The sequence below is a fragment of the Panulirus ornatus genome, chromosome 31 (genome assembly GCF_036320965.1).
Source record: "Panulirus ornatus isolate Po-2019 chromosome 31, ASM3632096v1, whole genome shotgun sequence".
Taxonomy (NCBI): domain Eukaryota; kingdom Metazoa; phylum Arthropoda; class Malacostraca; order Decapoda; family Palinuridae; genus Panulirus; species Panulirus ornatus.
The window spans coordinates 7690609-7710815 of NC_092254.1; the positions used below are offsets into that span (position 1 = coordinate 7690609).

Consider the following 20207-nt stretch of genomic DNA (forward strand, 5'->3'; position numbering starts at 1 on the left):
TGTAGGAGGGCCGATGTGCTGTGGTATTGTGGTGTGGTGTGGTGTTGGGAGAGACGACCACAGCGTGGCAAGGGACACATTCTAGTGGAACATGGCGGTGTGGCTCTGAACAAAAGAACAACAATGAATCATAATATTCCCGTGTGTTTACACACGAGAAAGCCCTCTGGGTCGCCACTCACAAACTTACCACAACAGGAATTATCTTACCCACGGTGGGCCTCTTGGTGCTGGGGAGGCCACGGGCGTACAAGTATGACGGAAGAATACACCTTGATGTTCATATACACACTTTTGAGAATCATCCCAGAAATGTCGAAGGGAAAGAATAAATGAAACAGAGCCAAGAAAAACAAAATAAAAGGATACGGAGATTCGGAACTTAGAGCATCATAAAGACAATGGATTCAAAGTAACGGATACGGAATGATTTAGTAGAAAGTAAAGAAAACATAGATGATGAGTATCAGATCATTACATCAGTCACATGAACTGTGGAGAAATAAGACGTAAAACATCATTACCAGTGGAGCAAATACCGGTGGCCCTGGGGTTGCACAGGGTCGGTCAGGTTGGAGGTGCAACAGCAGTGAAGGAGGCCTCCCCATGCCCGGGGTTCAACAGTACAGTATTTCCTGGAGGTTGGGAGGGGAGTGTGATAATGACTCCCTCCTCCAGCTATTAGCTATGAGGGGTTGATGTATACATACTACAGGTGTGGCAGGCAGGAAGCGTCCAGGTAGTGGCAGGAGTGCAAATTAGATTATTTCAGGTGGACATTGCTGGGAAGAGGCGGGTTTTGACGTGCGAGGTGCTCTCTATGCTGGAAGCAGCTGATTAACTGGAAATGTCTTGAGAGAGAGAGAGAGAGAGAGAGAGAGAGAGAGAGAGAGAGAGAGAGAGAGAGAGAGAGAGAGAGAGAGAGAGAGAGAGAGAGAGTACGGAAGAAGTGGGAGACCAGACGTGGACTGAAAAAAAAAAATAAAGATGGAGAAAGAGGGGAGTGTGTCAGTGTGTCTGTGTGTTGTCATCCATACTGGGGTTATGGGCGGGGGTGGGCCACTTTCCTGTTGCACCAAACAAGGTTCATGGCGAACCCCGCCCCCCCCCCTTTCTCTCTCTTACACACACACACACACAACCAGCTATTGGGCCCTGCACCCCCGTCGTGTCCCAAGACCCTCACCCCCACCCTCCCCCAGGCCATCATCCCTCATCCTTGTTTAGTACGTGACTGCAGGAGCACAATTCAGTCTTCACACCACGTGACACTGTGTGCTGGGCAGCTGACGTGTGTGTGTGTGTGTGTGTGTGTGTGTGTGTGTGTGTGTGTGTGTGTGTGTGTGTGTGAATAATGTAGTCTACATGGCTACATACATTATATACGTGTATGTATGCCAATCAGTTTACATATCTCACTGTTTGGCTTCATCACATATTGAATATGTATCAATAATCCAATTAGCCCTACTCTAATACAAACGGTTCATTAATCATTCCATACTGGATTACCAATGACAAAGCTCTACTAAACTAGATTTCTTTGTGTGTCAGGTAAGAACCGTGCAGAGCGGTGGGTTGGGGGCAGCCGTCCGTGGCAGCGGTGGCGGCGGCGGAGGAGGAGGGAGCAGCAGCAGCAGCAGCAGCAGCAGCGAAGGGATGGTGAGTACCATAGGTCTACTACTCGAGTACTTCGACGGTGGTTGTCACGGGCGCTGCCCAATATTGATTACCACGGACACAGTATACCTGTTACTACCCACCTGTGGCTCACCACACACACACACACACACACACACTCAGTCCTCACTTCGAGGTTTCTGTGTACTGGGAGGTGGGTGTTCGTCCTCCAGTGGGAGAGTGAGACCCCGCGGCTGGGGCCCCAGAACAAGCCTACGGAAACCCAGCCAGGGGCGATAGTTTCCCGAGGCAACTGTCAAGCCGGAGTTTCCTGGCGGCGTAATTGGAAGGGTTGGCACGCCTGCTTCGCCTCGGGGAGCGTGTGACCTTGGCATTGAATCTGGAGACGAGGTGCCAGCGACCATGATAACTGCCGACTTGCTCCGGACCATCCACCCTTTGGTCGACTTTTTTACACCGACTGTAAACCAAGTAACGCATCCGCTGGCCGAGTCTTCTCGGCCCTTGGGAGGCCGAGCGCGTTGCGCGGAGTGGCGAATGTTGCATAAACGGAGCCTGGTTACAGCGTGAAGACATGTGGCGGGGAATATTACATGAGGCGGCGTTGCCACGTCCCAAGCCACATGGGCCGAGTTGACATTTGCTAGTGGCCATTATTCACGCCCAGGATGATCATATTGATTACCCAACAGGCGATGGTCTAGTTAAGTGTCACCCTCGTCCCGTGGAGGCCAGTGGGAGATGTGGTCTTAAGTGACAAGCGCGGCCGTGACTTGGGGGAGCGAGAGAGAGCTTGCTGCATGTGACCCGTACCTCTTGACGGCCGGAATAATGATGTACAGTGGGAAATCTGCTCCGAGGAACGAACGGATCGAGAGGTAATTTGTGAAACTAACCGATAAGATCGGAACTTCCGTGTCTGCTTTCTCTGTTCTGGGAGTGTGGAGTGTCTTGAGGGAAGGCCCATAACGCCCCTCTCATCCACTGTTCCTCAGCATCAACGGCGGAGATTGACAAAGGTGGAGCGAGTATTAGTAGTGTGCGGGAGGCAGGCCTGGCACAAGGTGGCGGGGAGAGACTCTCGCCTGCTGCTTGGGTTGTACATGTCTGCCATTTACCCAAGAACCTCCCGTGTCCCCACTCACCATGTGCCTGCCGTAAACAACCACCGTGTCGAAGTGCATAACAAACCACGAGACAGTTGCTGCTCGTGTCCGTGAAGTGGAGGGGTCTTAAAAAGTGAACCTGGTCCGTCAGCGGTAACACTCCCAAGTGTCCGTGTCTGCGAGAGGCTCGCTCATGTGTGGCGTGGCGGCGAGGACTCCCCGGAGCTGGTGAGTACGATGTGGTGCTGGCCGTGGGTGTGAGAGTGTGGGAGAAAGTGTGGGTCATGTGTGAGGGGAGGGGGGGTAGTGCTGTCCTTCTGCCGGTGGTGTGGGGGGATGTGGGGGGTGGTGGTGGGAGCTCCTCCGGGAACCCCCGCCCAGGCCACACGTGTTTCCGTGCCACCCGCCACCAACCCATGTCCACACACTCCCACACCTCCCAACCTGCACGGATAAAAAATTCAACTACGGGGGACGTCTCCCCCGCCTTAATGACCCTTCTCGTGTTCATCAGAACTTCTATACACCATTACCTCGCTACGGCGGATCCTAACAGACCGGAGGATTCGTACTAAACCAATTAAAACTACGACACTGTGCAAGGAGGAAATTGTTGAGCAGGATGTCGACTGGGGAATTACATCAGGACCTGTGCAAGCTCCCCGGTCCACCTCGGGACCCGGTGTTTCGGCACGATGGCAAGACAGGGGCCAGGTGGCACCAGGTGTGCAGGAGGCTGGTGCATTTCTGGCCCCAACGGCACACATGAGGAAGGCGAAGGTGTGTGCATCAAGTGGCAAGAATGGAACTCTTTCCCCAGGCCGCTCATGACGCCTCACCCGTGACGCTGCCTTGCCTCTCTCTCTCTCTCTCTCTCTCTCTCTCTCTCTCTCTCTCTCTCTCTCTCTCTCTCTCTCTCTCTCTCTCTCTTATACATTCTTTTTTTTTTTAACAACACCGTGCGCCGCCACATCTGTGACACACACACACACTCTTAATCTTCCGTCTGCCGAATGTCCATCCTTTTAAACTCCTGCTCCTCCACACCTTTCCTCGCCTACGGTAACATCTGGGTGTATATATAACTGGTACCTCTTCAACATAGGGATCATCAGCACATTCTCTCTCGTCATTCTCGATCTATCATTTTTTTTTTTTTTACCTTTTTTTCCTCCGTGATCTTATTGTCATTCTTCTTGCATTTCATTCTCGTCCCCCGTTACATCGACTTAATTCCCCAGGCGATGCCTTTAACGAAAGGTCACGGTGCAGGGGTCTTGTAGTGTCACCGTGAATAACAACGCATACAGGACCCGTCGGATGTGAGGCGGTGTCGTAAAGCCACACCTCGTAATTCTTTGTGCTGCTGCGCTGCGTGGTCTTTGGAATTTTTACCATTCCCTCGTTTTCTGACATATCGTCCACTCTCACTGACAACCTCGAGAGGACCCGGTGGTCTGTTACCGCTTGAATCCGCTTTGTACTTCTTATATACCTTTATATATTTTATCATAAGTCCACATCTTACATCTGAAGCTGGCGTTCTCCACACGAATTATGTCCCAGTGAATCTAGTAATCGGCAAAATGTAGGACAATTTATTTATCTATCCATCTGTTTATCTATCTATATATCTATTTACATATATATATATATATATATATATATATATATATATATATATATATATATATATATATATATATATATACCACATGCCATGTACACAAAACCGTTGAGCAAGACGGTTCAACCTCCTGAGCAACGAGAGTGCGACCCCTGTAGGGTATGACGCCAAGGCTTCCATACATACCCCAGGATCGTACCATTGTGCTCAAGGGTCGTATCGTCCGGTGGTAACGGTTGGGGGTTCTCGTGACACCCAGAACTCGCCATCGTTAAATGCCAAGCCGACGGGGTGGGGTAAGGGGTGTAAACACCCCCCCCCCCCCCCATGGCGGTGTTCCCCACCGTTTGCCACGGGAAGTAAGTCCGAGAGCAAAATATCGGGAGGAGGAACATGAGAGAGTTAGACTAACTGACTGACGTAGGAACAACAAGAGAGACAATGGTTCAGGGGAGGAACCGGCAGGAGAAGGGGAGGCGGCGGTAGTGGCGGCGACAACAGATGCTCTGGGGCGGCATTAGGCGAGGACACGGGTGGCATCCGCCGACACCGAACAGTATGGTTACATAACCAACACGTGGTGGTTGATGTTACCGAGATACAAAACACGGGTTAGGTGATGCCAGGACCCCTGGACCAGCACCAGACGTCATCAACGCCAACCCAAGACCCACCCAGAGCGACTGAGATACGACCCCACAGCATACGGTAAGACCCTTGAGTACGACGGTACGACCCATGGGGGAGGGGGCGACTGAGTACGTCAATACGACCCCACAGCATACGGTAAGACCCTTCGAGCACGACAGTACGACCCATGGGAAGCGACTGAGTACGACGATACGACCCATGGGGGGCGACTGAGTACGACGATACGACTCATAGGAGCGACTGAGTACCGACGATACGACCCGTCAAGCACACGGTAAGACCCTTCAGCATGACAGTACGACCCCACGAGGCGAGCACGATGGTACAACCCTTGAGTACGGCGGCGGCACGACCCTTGGAACACGACAGTGTAACCCTTGGGTATATTAGCCTGGCCTTTCAACCTTATCCCGAATTGGTCACTTGAAAGGCCAGGCTATTATATCTAAGGGTCGTATCGTCATGCGCCAAGGATAAACAAGTCTTCACACATGAAATTTAATCAGTAAATGATATAGTAAATTTGTGACTACTCCTAAGCTTTATCAGTGCCTGACTTCCACGTACACCGAAATTGTAACGTCAACATCTGGATCATCCTCATTCTTCTCGTTACGTTACTACACATTCCAATCGCCCAGCTCACATTCCACGGCCACATTCACTCCCCGTGCACATCGCGCCTCCACGCTGTCTGTAAAACATCGTCATACGCGCATTCTACCTACAGTCTTCTTCATCCACTCGTCAAGTCCACGTTTCATTCCTCTCGCACACATACTACCAATCGCCACCGCCCCCCCCCCCGCCAATTCCTCTCATCCCATTCGCCCAGATTCCATGGCCGAAATAGTTCTCACGCCATGCCCACCACATTCCAGGTGCCACGCCTTTACTCACCATACTTACATTCCACCGGCCACGCCCAAGCGCTTCATGGATGAGTCAGTCGTTTTCCCCCCCACTCACACACACACACACACACAAGTGCAACCCCGCAGCGCTTGATCTTGTCAATACCGGCCCCCGAATTCTTCGTCGGCTTCCAAGGAGGAGATGCATCCTAACCGGCGGCGGCCAACTGCTGCACTTCCTCCAGGTCAGCGCAACCCTCCCATCCTGCATGGGACGGTGGGTCTTCTCCCAGGGCATCCTCCTCCCCTCTAAGCCCCACGTCCCGTCACAGACCCGTACCCAAAAGCGACCACACCTAAACAATATCTGTCTACAACTGAATGGAATTTGAATACCTTTCTCATCCCAGCCTAGCTCATGTTCGACCCCAGTCGACTGTATGAAAACATTTCTTATCTTCATCCCCTGCCTAGCCCAGTTCGACCGTCTACAACCAAGTCGACAGTCATGTCTAGCCAAGTCGTGTCCTCAACCCTAACCAGAATGAACCAACCCCGGCTCCTCCAGGACTCCGCCATTCTCAGCAAGGTAGCGTGGCAGTCCTACGCGTGGCGGCGACCTTAGTCCTTTACTCTTGGTGGTGGGTCCTCTCGCCTCCCTGGGCCGGCCTGCGGTGGGCTGCCACACAACACTGGACGATCCACGTCCTCTTCTTGTGGTGGCAAGCGCTCACTCTTTCGACGACGAAGACATGGCCACTTAAAGTCTCCCCCCCGCCCCCTTTACCCCACACCTCCCCTCAAAAGACAAGAAGAATGTCACAAATGACGTAGGATATTTCCAGTGGGTGAGACATTTCCAGAGGGCGAGACATTTCCAGAGCGTGAGACATTTCCAGTTATGATGTTTCCAGTGGGCTTGGTACCAGCCCCGCTGTCGCTCCCGAAGATTTTTAAGTCCCAAGAAACGACTGACCTACATGGTGCCTAATCATGTGGAACTTTTAATACACCTCTGTAGTGAACAATATATATATATATATATATATATATATATATATATATATATATATATATATATATATATATATATATACTGTAACTAAGAAAGGTTTTCAAGTATGAGTGTAGCACAAGTGTGTGTTGAAAAGGGTGTGGTCGCTCCCTCACATATACGGGTTTAGAATATCTCGCTGACACACACTTGCATCTGTGTATAGCATTCAACACCCTCGGCGTAGAGCAAGTGGCGGTCTCATGTACCACATTAACTTCACCTTCGCCCAGATCTCTCTCCAGCCTCGTGAGCAGGACGGCACTCAACCCTTGGGTACTGCGGTATGTCTTCGGGGTGTTCTACCCCCAGGAAGGATCACCTGAGGATGCAGGATGTCTGTAGGGAGGAGGAGGGAGGGCGGGGGGGGGGCGAATTCCTACTGACTCCTGTCGGGGGGGTCCTTGGTGTACGTCACAGCGTGTGGAGATTTTCTTCGACCACCGACCGACTCCAGCGATGTTGTGGCAACGTTGTGAAGGGGTGTTGCTACACTGGCGGCCGGACGCTGGCCTCTCTGGTTCACTGTGAACGTCACTGGCGCCGGAACACTTGCCGTCATCGTTGGTGAAAAAAATAAATATATATTGTTTTTAAAGCTACTGGTGGATGCGAGGGCAGTGGGCGGGGACTGTGAGAGGCGGTGGAGACGCGGGAGGGTGGTGGAGATGCAATGGAGGGTGTGTGATGGTTGATTGGCTGTGGTGAAGGCGCCACCACCAGAAGTATGAGGATGGTGTGAGTGCTGAACTGAGTTGAGGAGTGAGTTGCGGTGTGGTGGTGGACACGTGTATGTGAGTGTAAGCGACGAGCGGATGGGGAGGCGCTGATGGGTTGTGAGGGAGAGGTGGTCACTGGCGGAGATACAACAGGTGAGAGTGTGAGGCAAGGATAATAAAGCAGGAGGCTCCTCACCAACCACCATTTCTCCCCTGGCATATGAGCCGGCAGGGAGATATTGTAGCTCTGAAGAAGCGCCGTGTAACACACAGAATAGACCGACATGATCCTTTGACGGGGAAGGACGCACGGAAAGTGGAGAGGGGGCAGTAGTGGAGGAGGATGGTCGCCGGTGGGTGGTGGAGTCGAAGACAGGACGATGGTGGGCGGTGGCGGAGGGGCCGGTATGAGGGAGGTGGTTAGTAGTGGGCTGGGGTAGGGGGGCGTGAGGAGGTGGGCGGGGATGGTGGCGTGAGGCGGTGGGCAGGTGGGTGGGTGGGGGGAACGTGAGGCGGTGGGCAGGTGTGGGGGTGGAGGCACGCGAGGCGGTGGGTGGAGGTGGTGGCGTGAGGAGGTGGGCGGGGCTGGTGGGGTGAGGCGGTGGAGGAGGGTGGGGGGAAAGGTAGGGTTGGAGGCACGTGAGGCGGTGGACGTGGGCGTGAGGGCAGTGCTGGAGGCCAGGCCAACCAGGTAATGAATGAGTGTGAGTGAAGAGGAGGAGGAGGAGGAGGAGGAGGAGGAGGAGGAGGAGGAGGAGCAGCAGCAGCAGCAGCAGCAGCAGGTGTGTGTGTGTGTGTGTGTGTGTGTGTGTGTGTGTGTGTGGAGGGGTGGGTGGGTGGGCGGTGTGGTGGGGCGGGCGGGCGGGCGGGCGGGCGGTGTAGGGGAAACACTGACACACACACGCGCGCACGCCGCCGCCCACCCGCCAGTACGCACTAAATGGTCGCCACGCGCAGACGCTCCGACACATCCTCCCGCGTCCTACCCTGCCTCACCAGGGGCCTGGCCACCACCACCACCACTACCACCACCACCTCCCGCGCTGCTACCCCCACCACCACCACCACACCACACTCCACCACACACCCATCACCGCCACACTGGATCACGCCTCAAGTAACCAGTATATTGTGATGTTTGCGTGAATATTACCACCGTCTGAAATGATACCAAGGAAAGATATCCTCTAGTGTTTCTTGCAAACATTTGTGAGTGTATACTGTCCACGGTGGAGTGGCGTGGGCGTGCGTGGGCGTGGGCGAGCGTGCAGCATGGAGAGTGGGGCTGACGCGACGCCCCTCGACCTGTACGACGAGCACATGGCGGTCCAGGGCGCCTCCGGTGGGGCTGGGCCCCCAGGCGTCTCCTCCACCTCCAGCCAGGCCTTCCTCATGGACACCTGGGTCCACCAGCTGTACGAGCAGGTACTGTCCTTAACCACAGTCCTACCACACGCACCAACCACCATCACACACCGCCACTACACCCAACCACCATTACCACAACATCCGCCACCCGTTTACCACATCCACCACCACCAACCTACCACTGCTGAAGTATCCACTCCACCTGTCCCTCTGGCATATACCATAACGCCACCAGTCATACACTTTAAACCTCTCATCTACCTGACTCCTCTGTATCCCACTTGTACCACCTGTTACACGCTTAAACCAGTTGCAAAACCTGCCACACACAAGACACGGCACATGTATATACACTGCCAAAAGACGGCGCAACACAAGTCTAAAACTCTGCCTCCCCGTAACACAACATACACAAGAATATCGATCCCCACCTAGTACTGTACAAGAAGGTAATGAAACCATACACATTCTCCCTAGTGCCACCTGCCCTACAGGAAAAACACCTGTCACAAAACCAATAAAACAGAGCAATGTGAAACCTGTTTGACATCTACATTAAGCGTCACATGATACTGTTGTACTTGCTTAGATAACACCACTGCTGAGAGCAACCCTTTGCCATACAACGTAACCTGTTACACCACCTGTCCCACAGCCGCACCACCAGTCACAGAACACCATGTGTCACACTGTCACACAGCTACACCACCACTCACGTAACACCATGTGTCACGCTGTCACACAGCTACACCACCACTCACGTAACACCATGTGTCACGCTGTCACACAGCTACACCACCACTCACGTAACACCATGTGTCACGCTGTCACACACCTACACCACCAATCACGTAACACCATGTGTCACGCTGTCACACAGCTACACCACCACTCACAGAATACTATGTATCATACACTCACTAAGCTACATGAACACTCACAGAACACTAGAGTCACACAGCCATACTCCTACTCACAGAATACCATGTCACAAATAAACCATCACCCACAGAACACTGTGTCACACAGCCACGATATCAACCACAGAACACCATGTCACAAGTACACCACCACTCACAGAATACCACAAAGTCTGAAATATTCTACCACTCACAGAATAGCATGTAGTACATGACATACCACTTTTCACACAGTCACATTACTAGTCACGTAAACAACACCCAACGTTACTAGTCACGTAAAAACACCCAACATGACTAGTCACGTAAACAACACCCAACATTACTAGTTACGTAAACAACACCCAACATTACTAGTCACGTAAACAACACCCAACATTACTAGTCACGTAAACAAACACCCAACCTGACTAGTCACGTAAACAACACCCAACATTACTAGCCACGTAAACAACACCCAACATTACTAGTCACGTAAACAAACACCCAACATTACTAGTCACGTAAACAAACACCCCACATGACTAGTCACGTAAGCAACACCCAACATTACTAGTCACGTAAACAACACCCAACATTACTAGTCACGTAAACAAACACCCAACATTACTAGTCACGTAAACAAACACCCCACATGACTAGTCACGTAAACAACACCCAGCATTACTAGTCACGTAAACAACACCCAACATGACTAGTCAGGTAAACAACACCCAACATTACTAGCCACATCAACAACATCCAACATTACTAGTCACATAAACAACACCCAACATTACTAGTCACGTAAACAACACCTAACATTACTAGTCACGTAAACAAACACCCAACATGACTAGTCATGTAAACAACAACCAACATTACTAGTCACGTACAACACCCAACATTACTAGTCACGTAAACAACACCCAACATTACTAGTAACGTAAACAAACACCCAACATGACTAGTCACGTAAACAACACCCAGCATTACTAGTCACGTAAACAACACCCAACACATGCACTAACACCCGTCACATACAAGAACACCGTCATCACACAGTAACACCAAAATATAGTAACAACACCTGTCACAAAGTGCCACCACCCGCCACATAGTAACACCAAAATAGAGTAACAACACCTGTCACAAAGTGCCACCACCCGCCACACAGTAACACCATCACAAAGTAACACCACCATACACACAGTAACACCATCACAGAGTAACACCACCTTCACACTAACACCACGTCTTACAGATTAACACCGTTTATAATAGTAACGCCATCTGTCACAGTAACACCACCCGTAGGACACCATTATCACCCATCACACGCAGTAACACCACTTGTTACACACCACTTGGAATTGCGTAACGCTGCCGAACACCAGTAGCGGAGTGTTGCTAAAGGGGGAGGGGGGATAGCGGAAACCATTCCAATACATTACCTTTTATAAAGATGCGTCTCTCTCTCTCTCTCTCTCTCTCTCTCTCTCTCTCTCTCTCTCTCTCTCTCTCTCTCTCTCTCTCTCTCTCTCATGCGATGGGCGCCAGGCGCTAGACCTGCCACAAAGCAAATTCTTTAGTAAACAAACTCTCTCTCTCTCTCTCTCTCTCTCTCTCTCTCTCTCTCTCTCTCTCTCTCTCTCTCTCTCTCTCACTCACACACACACACACACACACACACACACACACACACACAATTCGAATAATCACACAGACACTACACTCGTACATAAACAGACACAGAAACTAGAATCATTAATACACATACACAATTAGACACACACACACACACACACACACACACACACACACACGTTTATTATGTATAGACACAGACCCTATGGGAAGCTCCCTCGATCCACGGGTCAAATTTTCCGACTTTGTCCGAACCTCACAACATGTGACACACGAGTACGGAAGCAAATATAAAAAAAAAAAAGTTATCACAGTGCACAACTCACTCTCATGCATTCAGATAAAAATCACTTCACTTATAGAGTGAGAAATTCACACAGGGCTCGTCTAAACGCTGGAAAATATTTCATAGTACGTGATGGCAAGTTTTCAGTTCATAGAAGCCGAAGGACATATCCCGCTCAGACCTTCTCCCCCTCCATTTCCTATGGCTGAAGTAAAGAGGAGTGAACGAGTCTCATACAAGAGAGTAATATATATATATATATATATATTATAATGTTTTGTTCTCACGAATGCATAAAAAAAACTAAAAGAAAGTTGTGAAATTTAATATACAAAATACAATGGAAAATTTTCTTTGCTTCTGTGGCTTTCACATTATAAATATATATATATATATATATATATATATATATATATATATATATATATATATATATATATCCCATAAGAGGTATAGCAAATGTAAATCAAATTTCTAGGAAGCAAAGAGAAATTGCAAGTAAGATGTGTTTTTAAAACAAACACATACACACCGTAGCGCACGGGTTATCGCTGCGACCCACTACTCTAACGGGCCAGTGTTCGAGTCCCAGAAGAGGAAAGCCAGATATCACAGCCAAACCAGCTGTTCATCATTTCCTTTGAGAAGGGTTTGATGAATGGGTACCAGGCGTAAATTCACTCCCCAAGACATTTAAACAGTCAAGACAAACATATACTAATTACATGGAATAATTTGAATTCCCCATCAGATACTGAAATGTATGCATGCACTCATATAAACACAAAAACATACAATATTATGGAAACTAGCACACACACACACACCTTTGTAATTTATACACGAATATATATATATATATATATATATATATATATATATATATATATATATATATATAGAGTTTAATGTTTGGGAGTTTGAACACTTTTATGAATGTTTTCGTAAATTCCTGCAACAAATTATAAAGTTTTAAACATTTTAGCGTCCACTATGTATTCTTATACTGGAATTTGTCTTTTTTTCAAAGTTTTAGATTTTATGATAAACTTGTGCAGTCTTTACAGTGTATGTTTCTACGTGAAAACGACACTTGTGTCACGTAATATGACTATTTAAAGACACGTAAACATATACTGTAATGTCGACAGACTGGCTATTGACAAAGTGCTTTGGGAGTCCCGAACATTATAATAGATATATATAGATGCATCAGTATAATATATATATATATATATATATATATATATATATATATATATATATATATATATATATTTGCGGCATTAAAGGAACTTTAAAGATTATTCTCTGAGCGGTGTATAACGGTCAAGCGGCGTTGCGTTAGGCTAACAAACCGACACGATCATAAAAATTCTGTGAGGATTTTTATTCAAAAAGAGAAAGGCCATTGGGGGAGGAGGTGGGACTCAACCAATCAATAAGAAATGAAAAGATGCCGAAAAAAAGAAAAAACAAACCAAGAACAATAAAGGACGCAGGAGGCTGACAAGTGAGGGAAGAAGCCTTAAGATGACACACACACACACACACACACACACACACACACACACCAGGGCTGTTACTGGGGGATCCCCGGGTACTGACCAACTTATTTGCCCCGCTCGTTTTTTGTTTTTAAAAACGGGAGGGAAAATGATCCGGAAGTTTTTAATTTTCTTTTTCTTCGTTTTGGTGGATACTTTTTAAAATTTCATCACTTTACTAGCTTAAAGTCGTGAGTGTAAAACTTTCTAGCGCTGGTCAACAACTTTGGAAATATGTAATGTAGGAAAATTTATCTTTACCGGATAACTTACAAAAAAAATATTTATGCGAAAACTTTACTTACATTTTCAAATTTTTCATTTTCTACGAAGAGCAGTGATACTTTTCCTGCCTCAGGAGCACGCTCTATGGGGCTCCCGCAGCGCCCAGAAAGCCAGCTACGTCCATCAGTCGGGACCACGGGCTTAAGAAGTGCGGTGACGTTGTGTATGTGTAGGAAAATTACGTAAGATGCCTCCAGTGGATGAGGAGGCCTGTGTTATGTGGAATGTGTGTATGTAACTTTGAGAGAAATGTGGTGTCCAAGACGAAGACGACATAGTGCAACTTTTAAATAAGAAGTAATAATATTTTCTATATATTACCCCATGACTCTCAGAAAGGGTTATCCGCCAGGGGTTTCTCAAGCTCCAAAACTGAGCTACACACAGTAGCAAGGAGAGGATGGACTCACTTTGAAGTTCTTTGACGAGACTGTTCTCGTCAACTGACGACGATCCGGCCACGCCAGGGGTGACTTTCCATTCGCGGTGTAACCTCGAGCGGGCAGAGTCCGGTAACACCCGAAGAGTAATAAGATCCCATATGTGTGACCTGACAATCTGGAATAGTGTACCTGTAGAGCCCGCTCGCTCTCCAAGTCAAGGAATAGTCAAATTATCTATGAGCCAAATGCATAGCGAACCTATCACGTGTGAATATGCAGTCTCGTAAATCATCGTACACCTGATCTCGAATCGATGCTTAGTGCAAACCGATAATGTTGGTTAAGAGGAAAAAAAAGAGTACAAATTATTTTGATCATAGTCTCGTGTCTCTGATTATCATACTCCGTGTGGCGGTGGTGAAAGTTTAGTAATGGTGATGATCTAAGGAGCTGGGATTGCAGAATATATATATATATATATATATATATATATATATATATATATATATATATATATATATATATATATTAGATTGTCCAATCACATGTTTACCAAATGGCGTCCTAGCTTCGTCTCTTCGATGTATATCAACTGACATATTTTTTTCTGTGTCTCCCCTGATGATGTGATTATTACACGACAGTGCACTTGGGAACTTTTCGTGTTTCATTTTCCCCGTGGACTCATAAGAATATATATATATATATATATATATATATATATATATATATATATATACTGCAGACGGAGCGAATGATAGGTTCTGCTCAACGTGTAATGGTTGTGCTGACTTAACAAAAATTTTTTGAGAGTCAAATGCAAATAATCATTCGCATGAAGAACAACAGAAGGTTTGAACTCGAGGAGATATTCTGGTTAAGTTTTGACATTTAGGGGTTTAATGCCCAGACATATTACCCTATGGGGGGGGGGGGGGATAAATGTTACCTTCAGCAGAATCGTGTGATTAACAGCATACAAGTTTGGCTTGAATAATGAATTAACACCATGTGATTCTGTCGGAAAAAAAAATAAACACCGCATGTCACACTTTTTGACTGTGGAGATTAAAACACCGTAAGAACTTCATGATGCAAACATGGGAACTGATCTGACAGTTAGTTCATACAACTCTGGTTAATTTCATGTATCGTTCGTCTCTGCTTTTCGTCTCCATCAACGAATAACACCGAAGAAATTCTGTCTTGTCTTTTTTGGACCATAACATTTCTGGGATGATTTCATTTCTCATTACAAATGTAAATACCGTAATAAAGATGCTCAACTGAAACCGATCATTCCCACGAAGGCAGAGAAATCCGCCGTCATCCATACTTACTTGGTCTGTTGATCTCCCTTTTCGCAGACATGGGCCACATGCCTAGTGAGAGTGTATGTGGGATGAGAATGATCTTGTAACACCTGAAGAAGGTGTTACAAGATTGGTCGGTTGGTGGATGATGTCGCTTACCCTGACGGGGCCATAATGACCCTAGCAGCTGATAGGCTTAAATGCCCAAACGAACAACCATCCAAACTTTGTGCACAGTTTTGAATTACGAGGGTTAAATATCCGTTCGTCCCCTCCCCACCCCCCTTCCACCTTAATCACTGTACCCAGTCTAGGCCCGGTGGGTAACGGGATGCCAAGGTGTCACATAACAGTAGCGCTTCTGCCTGGGATCTTCGTACAGATGTAACGCATCTTTGTACAGATGAAGCGCATCTTTGTACGGATGTAACACATCTTCGCACAGATGTAACGCATCTTTGTACGGATATAACACATCTTTGCACAGATGTAACGCATCTTTGTATGGATGAAAGCATCTTTGTACGGATGTAACACATCTTTGTACAGATGAAACGCTTCTCTGTACGGATGAAACACATCTTTGGACAGATGTAACACATCTTTGCACAGATGTAACGCATCTTTATACGGATGTAACACATCTTTGTACGGATGTAGCACATCTCTGTACAGATATATGCTTGTACAGATGTAACATCTTTGTACAGATGTCATGTATCTTTACACAGGTGTAATACATCGTTGTACAAACGTAATGTACATCACTGACGATGCACTACATTTTTCTACAGCTGTACTCCAACTCTGTACAAATGTAATACAGATTCAATAATTATCGGAGTTCTAAAATAATGCGAGTCAAAATTCCGAAATAAGCGAATCCGATATTTCGAAGTTTACAGTTAGGTAGGAAAACAGTGAAAGAGTATAATTCAAAATAAGTGTTTCACTAGCACCAACATGGTACCGACTATATATATATATATATATATATATATATATATATATATATATATATATATATACATATTCCTTTCTTTCAAACTATTCGCCATTTCCCGCGGTAGCAAGGTAGCGTTAAGAACAGAGGACTGGGCCTCTAAGGGAATATCCTCTGTTCCTTCTTTTGAAAAAAAAAAAAATACTCGAAATTTTCATTTTGTTACTTTACCTGGAACTTGAGGAAAGATTTTACTGTTATTTCAACACATTTCAAGATGCAGCCGCTTGATCATTATGCCCTGGTACTCACACGATCCAAAATGTTACGTATAACTTATCTGTGAGGCAAACGTTTCGTCGATTTCCTTCTTTCTATAATACAACTCAGATATATCAACAACACCTACATGAACCAAGTTGGCGAGGTATCGCCAGAAACACACGAAAAAAAACTGCAGTCGTTTACTATATATATATATATATATATATATATATATATATATATATATATATATATATATATATATGCTGCAATAAGGTAACAGAGATGTGATGCGCATGACCTAATATTTGCTCATACTTATTTAATTTTCCCTCGTAGTAATCATCATATATATATATATATATATATATATATATATATATATATATATATATATATATATATATATATATATATATATATTAACCAATTAAAGTGGAGATGAAGGCAATACAGTGCTTTAAAAAATAAGACATACATAATACAAGTATATGAATACGAAGAGTTGCTGGATACTAACATGTGATGGAAATGAGTCGATTCACCGCATTCAAATTGAGCAGCACTTGAAAAAGAAAAAGCGGTAAATGGCTACACGACCGGCTGCCGGCGACGTAAACCAATTTTAAACGTCCGGACGTCCGGTCGCCTAGCAAATGTCACGTGCCTTCTGACAACCCCATCAGGAGCTGGGGACGTGGTATGATAATCTACTCATTGACAGGCCGATTGGAAACTGGTGATTGGTATCAGACAAAGGCCACGAACTGATCCCAGAATGCGATTGGTTTTCATCTACCTCAGATTAGATTCCATTTAGAGTACATGCGGGCCACATTAATATCTGGCCCTTGAACGTAATCTTACCAGACTTAACATGACTTTAACCTGAGCATACTCATTCTGGCAAAATTACAACATTAACCAGACTTAACATGACCTTAACCAGACTTGTGGTACCGTGCGTTTACCACTGGTGTTGTGCGCTGTCTGCTCGCGTATTGTATACGGCCTCGAAGGCCTGGACGACCCGTGGCACGCGCCTGGCTTCTGCTTCCTCCGGTTTGTGTGAGCGATCAGCCACACGAGTATTGACCGTTATGATGCCAATATTTTTTTTTTTCCTTTTCTTTCCTCAAGCAGCGACGCTGTGGAATCCTCTCCTCCCTCTTGCCTTTCCCTTCTTTCGACACCTTTCCCACATTTCAGAGTCGGGTTTACAAACACATATAAGGACACATAACGAGTCTCCTCATTCCCTCACTTTTTTTTTATATGTTTGTCTGTCATCTAATCCGTGATGAGCACAATTAAAGCAAGTGTAAGTTTGTCCGTGCCATCTTGGCAACTAGACCATAAAATAACCCAACCAAAACATACTTTAATATAACCGACCTTAACACACACAAGAGACCTGGAATGACAAAGGCCTAACTTGCTAAGCTTGAACTTAGACTCACCTAACCAGACAGAATCGTAATGCAGCATCCATGTGATCATGCGATGGAGTGGAAACTGTTCACATGATGACGCCCGAGTTTCATGTTGATGGCGACGACTTATCTCTTCTCGTGAAGACGTCTCAATGGTCGTGTGATGGAGGCCAAACCATTCTCGCGAATGGCCTCATCTCACAAGGGTGGGGGGGGACGGGACCCTTAAACCATTCCTGTGATATATTCTAAACTATTTCTATAATGGCGCCATCATGGTCTTTCACCCCCCCTTGTAACAGCCGTCAGAAAATGTCTGTCCACTTGCGCCAACATATACGGTGTGGACGAGCGCGTCAAAAATGGTATCGCAAGGTGTGTCCAAAATCCTGGCGGGACACTGGGGCAACTGGCGCGTGTGACAGGGTCTGTAGGTGCCAGTCAAATGACATCCCTCTCATGACACTGTGATAACACCAGCACCTGGTCATATCAATCGCCAGGGTCTATCTCATACTGTGTGTGTGTGTGTGTGTTTGTGTGTGTGTGTGTGCGTGTGTGTGTGTGTGTGTGTGTGTAATTGTCTTCAAAAATATTCTGTGATTTTTTCCCCCTTCTCGTTTATCTTGCTACTGGAGACCTCATTACTGTCTCTTAGCCTAACCCTTCCCCACACCTCTGATGAACATGACGGTATACGACCTTTGGAGTATAATGGCCTCCTGACCTTTGACGTGACCCAAGTCGGGTCAAAGGTCAGGTCAGGCTATCAGTACTCAACGTTCGCGCGGTTGTAAAGTGGAATGACCTAAGCTTTGCAAACCCCACGACAACTCCAGCCAAGAAGGATCTTGAACCTCAGCTCCCACGACGCCTTCAAAAATAAAGTCTAATTGACTTTTAAATTCCCAGCAAAAAAACCTTAGAGGTGACAGAAATCTGAAAGGAGCATTTTTCGGAGGAATTTCTCACGTCGTATTCTCAGCGTGGGACGACCGTGAAAAGCCACATTTTCTATTCAGTAATTCACCCAAGATGACATTTTCCAAGACATCACTTCTTTATATATATATATATATATATATATATATATATATATATATATATATATATATATATATATTCCTATGAGCCCACAGGGACTCATAGGAATATTTTGATCACGCGCAAAATTGTGATCCTTTCCAATATATATATATATATATATATATATATATATATATATATATATATATAGCAATGGAGTTATAGGAGCTTTATGAAGGCGGGAACAATTACTTGTCTCGAGTCTTAGACGCGAACTGATAAAACTGTGCACTGTTTTCCCTTCCGTACCGCGGACGGTTATATGTAAGGAAGTCTGTCTTAAAAATAGATGTTCGGTCATCACAACCATCCAAGACAGAGGTTGTAAGCGTATCCACTTCATCTAAGATGTTCTGGAAACTGTTCCGGGGTAACGTATAACACATCCCTACGGTCAGCTCAAACGACCAGCGCACACGGTACTAACCATCGTCACTGCCCTAACAAAGCAGTTCATGAGAAATAAAGTTATGGCCCTAAAAAAAAAAAAAGACCTTGAAAACACTCACTGATCCGCCACCTCAAACCAAAGACCTTTAAACAAAGACCCACGGGTCAACTTCCTTCGAGGAAAGACCATTAAACCCGTCACCCACTGATCTACAAATCCCCCAACAAAAGACCTTACACCACTCACCCACTGATCTACAAATCCCCCAACAAAAGACCTTACACCACTCACCCATTGATCTACAATCCCCCAACAAAAGACCTTACACCACTCACCCACTGATCTACAAATCCCCCAACAAAAGACCTTACACCACTCACCCACTGATCTACAAATCCCCCAACAAAAGACCTTACACCACTCACCCACTGATCTACAATCCCCCAACAAAAGACCTTACACCACTCACCCACTGATCTACAAATCCCCCCCAACAAAAGACCTTACACCACTCACCCACTGATCTACAATCCCCCAACAAAAGACCTTACACCACTCACCCACTGATCTACAAATCCCCCAACAAAAGACCTTACACCACTCACCCACTGATCTACAAATCCCCCAACAAAAGACCTTACACCACTCACCCACTGATCTACAAATCCGACAGATCCATCCAAAACTTATCCTGATCTACAATCCCCCAA

At 46.4% G+C, this 20207-nt stretch overlaps 1 protein-coding gene and 1 long non-coding RNA gene across 7 annotated transcripts in view; one reads left to right on the forward strand and one right to left on the reverse strand.

Moving 5' to 3' along the window:
* LOC139758798 (steroid hormone receptor ERR1-like) overlaps window positions 1–20207 on the forward strand; it is a 301766-nt gene that overhangs the window by 152445 nt on the left and 129114 nt on the right. For 2 of the 6 annotated variants that reach the window (XM_071680612.1, XM_071680609.1), the window contains one exon: window positions 1555–1662. The exons of 2 other annotated variants lie outside the window; for them this stretch is intronic. In XM_071680612.1, coding sequence (XP_071536713.1) covers window positions 1555–1662 — 108 coding nt within the window. Of the gene's footprint in view, window positions 1–1554; window positions 1663–2062; window positions 2976–8560; window positions 9078–20207 lie in introns of those variants that run through there. 2 more of the 6 variants (XM_071680614.1, XM_071680611.1) reach the window with 2 other exon arrangements.
* LOC139758800 (uncharacterized) overlaps window positions 1–20207 on the reverse strand; it is a 281740-nt gene that overhangs the window by 129554 nt on the left and 131979 nt on the right. The window lies entirely within an intron of this gene.